This window comes from Mesitornis unicolor, unplaced genomic scaffold (genome assembly GCF_000695765.1).
Source record: "Mesitornis unicolor isolate BGI_N332 unplaced genomic scaffold, ASM69576v1 scaffold10604, whole genome shotgun sequence".
Lineage (NCBI taxonomy): Eukaryota > Metazoa > Chordata > Aves > Mesitornithiformes > Mesitornithidae > Mesitornis > Mesitornis unicolor.
The window spans coordinates 35613-43064 of NW_010178149.1; the positions used below are offsets into that span (position 1 = coordinate 35613).

The window sequence follows — 7452 nt, forward strand, 5'->3', positions numbered from 1 at the left end:
GGTAAAAAAATGACTCAGCTATTTCACACAAATGGATTTCCAGCATAATCTCTTTGATACCAAATTTATAAATTATTAAGTTGTATACATTTTCAAGCAAAGGATTTCACCTGCAGAATTTTTATTTTGTATAAATGATTTCAGTGACTGGGAGGAGATAATAAAATTTTTGATCATGAACATAATCTCAAGTGTTTCATCCATTTCCTAATAGAAAAACTGTCATGGTCATGTTGACTTAAAATTGGTTCAATTAGTCATGCTGACTTAAAATTAGTAAAGCATTAAACAATAGTGCTAGCAAGGGGTTCACAAAAAAGTCATCTGTGGAATTTCTAGCCATTTTCTAGGTATTTTTGAGCTACTGAGTTTGATTAGTTCCTTGGGGAAAGTATATCAAGAAATACGGGAATTTTCAGAAGGGAATTCAATTTGATTTTCATGTGAAATTCTACAAGGAATAGTACAAGTAATTTCAAGGAATAGTACAATGAAGGGAGAGAAGAGTTTTATCTGTTTTTTTTCTCAACAGAGATAAAATAATTTTTAATGTCAGTGATACAACAGAAACACTATATTAATCTGCTAACAATATGACATGTGAGTAATCTAGTCCCAGCAGAACGTTTGCTGAAATTAGTAAGGAAAAACGAGTATCTTGCTGAGATGTAGCTGAAATTCTAAAAAGTAGGGGGATCCTCTTACTTGATTGGAATGATTGGTTGCAAATCTGTATGTTGCATATTTAGAAGGAATGTTACAGTTTTCAGGAAGGCAACAAATTATGCATTTGATATGTATGGTTTTGTGCTGGACATCTCTTAAGTTTAGTGAGCATCAAAAGTGCTGCTTCCAGCATTTAAGCTATCTCATATTTTGACTTTGTGCAACATAAGTTTTTGTTTTGTCTATATATTGCTGGAATGTATTACATTTCTTCCCCTAGGCCTGAATAATAAATTCATGAAATTGATATCTGACCTGCAACAAACAGCTTGTGATGACACAGTCAAGACTTTGTGTGAGGTCCAGTACATTATTAGAATGAGTTTTTTGGGTCATGAAGAGAAGCAAAGAGTAGAAGGCATGAAACTAGAAGTGAAAACAAATTAGCAAAAAAGATTGCAAATGTACTTTTGAACTTTCTTAAGCTTAAATTTTCATCTGTTGCTGAACAAGTGACTTTGCAAAAAAGACAGATCTGCATGTTCTGATTGTCACCAAGTCTTTAAAATCATAGATGGATAAATAGATCAATTCAGTGATCAAAGAAACAGAATTCAAGCCAGAAAACTTTAAAGCCCGTTTACAGCAACATCAATAAACTTTTGAAAAAACTTTGCTTAGCTAGTTGCCTAGAAGTTTTGAAGAAGTTGCCTAGCTAGTTTTGAGTAAGTTTCTACTGAAATTGTTTTTCAAGAAAATCAAACATTTAAACTGGATAAACACCTTAGCTATTAAAGACTCATAACTGATAGGTTATTAAAAGATAACAGTTCCTTTGCTTTCTTTACAAAACTGCAGGATGTCAAGGACAAAGGATCAGTAAACATAAGAAACTTGCCTCTTCATTAAAATGACAATGTAAGAGCAAATCTTGTTGCTAAATATTGTTCTTTTTAATATTATGTCTCGGGGAAAAAAAAACCACTGTCAGCAACTGACATTTATTCAAGATGGGGAGTAATCCAAACTGTATTACATCTTCCTTAGTATTGAAATGACTTAATGGGCTTTCTTATAAACAATATTAATAAATTGAATAGCAAATGGAGTAGTTAGCATTTAAACTAAGCTATGAAGTCATAATGTGTATGTCCCCTGTTCAGTTATCTTTACTATATCTAATGTTGTCTGAACTATTCTTATTACATTTCTCCCAGACAATAAACTAGAATCTGATGGGATTATTCTTGCCTGTATTCAGTTACCTGAAAATGAGCTATTTAGTTGAAGGTGGCCACATAGCTCCCTTGTTGTTCATGAAATAGTGAAATTGCTTCATTTGAGGATTCATCCTAATGATCATAATTAGTTTAGGCTGTAGTGACTTTGTCTTTGGAGATCTACACCCCCTCCCATAAAAAGGAGGAACGTTGGTGATGAATTTATACTGAAATCTTAACTTTCAGATGTCTAAGTGAGATGAATTCCACTTTGTATATGCAGAATCTGCTTGCCACTTTCTATGAGGAAAGCACAGCTTAATGAAAGACATTTCCTAGTATTAGCATATTCTTGCATCCTGAAAACAACTCTTTAATAATTGTTATACTGTGACTGGCACACTGAAGCTTCATTTTTGTTTGGCACTACCTGAATTAAAGAATTATACGATAAATATTACTTATAAGTCCTATAGTAGGCCACACCAGTTTACTGTTTTTTAGTGAAAGTTAATAAAGAACAATTTTGATTCTTTAGAAGATATTAAAATTCCATGGCACTGTAAGATTATAGATGACTTGCTAATTCTTTTTTATTAAAAAGAAAGATCATAAATATAGTGAGGCTACAGAATAAAATTGAAAATAATATATGTTGTGACAAACACATGGAAAAAATAATGAAAGAATTTGCACTTTGCAGTTCTGTTTTGATCTGAGAATTACAGCAATATTAAGAATTTCCTTATTCTCTCCTTTTCTGTAAAAGTTGACAATATAATTACATATGCTATACATACCTATATATATTTATAAGATATTTTCATGTATAAGCTACTTGAGGTCTTTGTGTACCTACGTGTCCATACTTTATCCATTTCTGTAGTGCTTCTACTGGTTATGGACTTCAGTATGTTAAAAATACTATAGATAAAATAAAGAAGAATCCTTTCCAAAAAAGCTCATTGTAAATTCTGGGTAGACAGGTGCATCATAACTGAAAAAAATAACAGGGGGTGATAAACAGCTAAAAATGGATTGAAAACAGTAATTTAAAAGTTATTTTATACCTATACTGTTTGCAGAGATCCTGTAGAGTTTACTTTACAATAAACAATGTGTTTCCATCAGAAGCTTGCTTAAGTCCTGCAGAAGTCTGTAGGAAGTCCATGTAAAAAATGGGTATAACAAAGGTATTTATCAGTACACTAATACTATGGGGTGTCTGGGGTTTTCAAATTTATCTGAAGATTTTCTAATATCACAGAGAGAAACTATCTTCATAGGAAAGCTTTAAAGGACCCAGAAGGAGAAGAGATAGTAAGCTTCTGCTTAGCTCACATAATCTGTTATGCATGGAAAATACTGATTAGAACTATATGACAGTAAACCAAAACAAAAACGATTAAAAAATCAGAAGAGTTTCAATGTGCAAACAAATTGCGTAAGACTTTCGGAAGAATACTGAAAGACTGAGATAACACTTATTCCTCTAAGTATATTTATTGATTGCAGAAAAGAACAACAGGAAAGACACTGTGAATTTACTGACTCCAAGTCCCAATCTAGTATTTCTTATTTTTTAATATCTTTTTTTTTTTCTGTCAGTACTTTTATAAATTGAAATTCAATGATTTGTAATACACTTTCATTTCAAGGTCAGGTATTTATATATCAGCAGTGAACATGGTTTGAGACATTTTATTTTTGAAAATTCATTTTGCATAATTTTATGCTTAAAGTATAATGCAACTCTGTAGTTTATCTGTTTTTTTCTTTTAGTGTTTGTAGTGTAAAACAGATACTGAGTTATCTGAGAGTCACTTATGTTGCAATTGTCACTCCTGTAGGTTTACTAGCATTTATTTGCAGACTCCTGTCTTTTCAGGTTTATTGCCTCCTGGTCAGAATGGTACCTAGAACTGAGTCAATCATAGTTCAGTTTATTGGATTGCAGTTTGTCTCTCGTGTTACGGAGTAATTAAGAAAAAGAAACAAGTTGGATTGCTTTAATAATCATAGTGTATAACCCTAATTAAACCAAGTAAAACTCCACTCGTACTACATCTCAAAAGATGTATGTACTACATACATACATACATACATACATCTACCACTCATACTACATCTCAAAAGAAAAAATGCAGGATATTTGCTACTTCAAGAAAAGCAACAATTTTCTTGAGACTTGTTAGTGAAAAATCACAGTGGAAAACAATGGTGTTTATGCTCTTGTGAGTGCAGGTGTGGCAGAAGAGCTATAGATTTGTCCTATCATCACTTACTGTTAATACACACTTTTTTTGTGTACAAAATCTAAATTTGATAAAAGACATTTTGTGTGAGGTCCATACTAGTCCACTGGACTAGTAATAATATTAAAGCAGCAGCTGAAATTGATGTGTTTTTCTGTTACTTAGTTCAAAGGTATTTCTTCATGTAATTTAAATAAGTATATTGTCTTGTACAATAATACATGAATTTTTCAATGTGGTAGTCATATCAGAATTATAGTTATTATCTGTACAGTCTGTGCCACTGATATGTAATTTATATTCGGTCTTTTCTTGTTTTCCAGGTCTCCCAACAAGGACATGGCTTCAAATGAAAGAGAGATTGTGGTTTGGGTTTGCCAGGAAGAGAAGATTGTATGTGGCCTGACAAAGCGCACAACTTGTGCAGAAGTGATTGAAGCACTGCTTGAGGAACATCAGGCAACATTTGGAGAGAAGAAGGTCCTTTTTGGAAAACCTAGCGATTACTGCATTGTAGAAAAATGGAGAGGCTCAGAGCGAGTACTTCCTCCCCTGACAAAGATTCTAAGACTTTGGAAGGCCTGGGGGGAAGAGCAGTCCAATTTGCACTTTGTGTTGGTAAAGTCAGATGCTTTCCTCTCATTTCCATTGTGGAAGACAGCTGAAGCTAAGGTAGTACAAAATGTAGAAAAACAGTGGGAGCTCAGTCCAGCAAATTACATGAAGATGTTGCCAATAGACAAACAAAAGAAAATTGTCAGGAAGACTTTCCGGAAACTGGCCAAGCTTAAACAGGACAGTGTTCAGCAAGAGCGAGATAATATGGAGACATTGATTCATCTGATAATTTCTCAAGATCATACCATTCATCAACAAGTCCTTAGAATGAAGGAACTAGATATGGAAATTGAAAAATGTGAAGCGAAATTCCATCTAGATCGTGTGGCAAATGATGGAGAAAATTATGTGCAGGACTCGTATTTAATGATCAATCCAAGTGAGTCTGAGCAGCAAGGAATTAGGCCAGATGATCAAAAAGAGATGCATGACTATTTGAGCAAAAGTGATGGAATTTTACAGGTTGAAGAGAGACTGAAGCATCACAAACAATTAATAGAGAAGCTGTGTGCTGAAATTGAAAGAGAGGTACATGGTATATGCACAGAAAAAAATGGAGATGATGTTCACACAGAAGCAGCTGCCAATGCTGAACAGGAAAACTCAAATTTGGAAAGTGTAAAATATGAGCTGGAAAAAAGTATGAAAGATGGTCTGAGAATTAACTCATATCTGAGCTGCATTCAGAAAGAACTTACATATAGGGACTCACTGCTTCAAAAGAAGGAAAAAGAATATGAACTTCTTACAGAAGAATTTAATTTACTACATGTTAAAGACAACACTGAAACTAGGCTGCCATCAAATGAAGAGCCGTCCAAGGGCAGTGACATCTCCAGTAACAGCATTGCTGTTCCTGACTTTGTTCATAGAGTGACTAATCTGGACATAAATGATACAGACTCTGACACTGGAATCAGCTCTACACACAGTCAGGATTCTGAAATAACTTCAGGGGACACGGTACTGTTGTCAACATAGTTGAACACAGTCATGCGTTTATGAAAAGTCATATTTTGGAGGATATTTATAAGAATTAATAAACTATGTTGTCTTGAGAGTTCAGCCCTTCAAGTTCTTAAAACTGTGGCACTGCTTTAGCAAAGTAAACAATGTCTATTTATGTCCTTAATACTGTACTTGTGGTTAAATGTATGTTTGGTCTCATGGGTTACCTGCTAATAGGTGCAAGGTTGTTGACTTTGCTAAATCAGGACAGGCTGTTTAGACCTTGTAATGTGAAACAGGGACATTCTGACTGGCTTGGACCAAAAGTCTGGAGATTTGATATCCCCTAATCTTTGGGTCCACTTCTGCATCTCTAACTTTACAGGAATGTGAGTTAGAGATTAGACCAAACTAGACAGCTTGATTTTCTGCTCTGTTACATTAGCTTTGTTCAGCTGGAGTTTCTCTGCTGAGTGGCTGCTGTAAAGGAATATATAATCAAGCATATAATCTGTTTTAAAGTAGTTATTATGATATTTTAAGACAAAGAAATGCAGTTGCATTTATGCTGTATATTTAAATTTAGTTTTGAGTTATCCAGATAATATTTTCAAAAGCATCTAAGTCTCATAAAAATTAACCTTACACACATAGGTTTTTAAATTCCATTCCCTGTCAGCAATGTTTAACTGCTTCTAAGGTCCTTAAAACCCCTACTTAAAGGCTATTACCCTGTAGTTGCCCCAGTGATGCTTAAGTCCACATAGTTTCTGCCAGTGGGCATGTCAGAACTGCCTACGTCCTGCTTGTGCGAGACGCTCAAATCCCAAGCTCACACCTAACCCCAGAGGCATTTTCAGCAAAGCTTTCTCCTGCCTATCTCACCAGTCGGATCCAGTGTCTTAGGCCTCCTCAGATCATGACTACCAAATAAAGCATAGCAGAAGGGGCAGGCAGGAACCAGACATTCTCGGCTTTGGCTAGACGCTGTTCCCCAATAGCCAGGTAGTTACCATTTTCAAATAGCAAGTAGGTTGTCAAATCCTGTCTCATGTTGATTTGGAGCAGGGATATGGACTTGTAGATCCTACTTTCTTGGTCAGGACTTTGGGATATAGCTGAAGCTGATCCGCTTTATATAGCTAATTAAATATTGGGCCCCAGGAAACAACCAACCAACCAACCAGAAACAACAACAAAAACCCCAAACAACAAACTAAAAACCACAAAAAATGTCCAAAACAGAAGGAATGCAAAACATGAGAATTTTACAACTATGCAGTTAAGTATTTTCATTTAGGATGCAATGATTGATCTCAAATCCTTTTCCAACGTGTTGCTGTGAATCCAAAGTGAACTTGTATAATTGAAATGTATTCCTCAGTTACCAAACAATATTTCTAACCCTGAGCTAAAGACTCTGCTAACAGAGAAAACAAATTTCTGGGTTGCCATGTTTGTATTTTGCATATCAATCTGTTTAATGCTTTTGAGCAAATTAATTATATGGAGAAATAGTTACAGTGTTTCTAAACAAAGTTTAGCTCCAGCAAAATTCAAACACATCCTGGAACTGAAAGCCTACAATGCAAATGAATGGACAGTACCTAGAAGGTATAAATGTAAAATATTTTCAGATACACTGTGTTTTTCTCCTCTTAAATGTCTGTCAACCATCTGTTTTCTAAAGTGTTGGGACTGCTGATTAGCACATATTTGATGCTGGGGGAAAATTAAAAGCAAAA

General features: G+C 34.5%; 1 protein-coding gene across 1 annotated transcript; it reads left to right on the forward strand.

Annotated features, from left to right (window-relative positions):
• The first annotated feature begins 4471 nt into the window (after nucleotides 1–4471).
• Nucleotides 4472–5740, forward strand: RASSF9 (Ras association (RalGDS/AF-6) domain family (N-terminal) member 9). The gene has a single exon (XM_010182355.1). It carries the CDS (start codon nucleotides 4481–4483, stop codon nucleotides 5738–5740), a length of 1260 nt encoding a protein of 419 aa, XP_010180657.1. The 5' UTR covers nucleotides 4472–4480.
• The last annotated feature ends 1712 nt before the right edge of the window (nucleotides 5741–7452 follow it).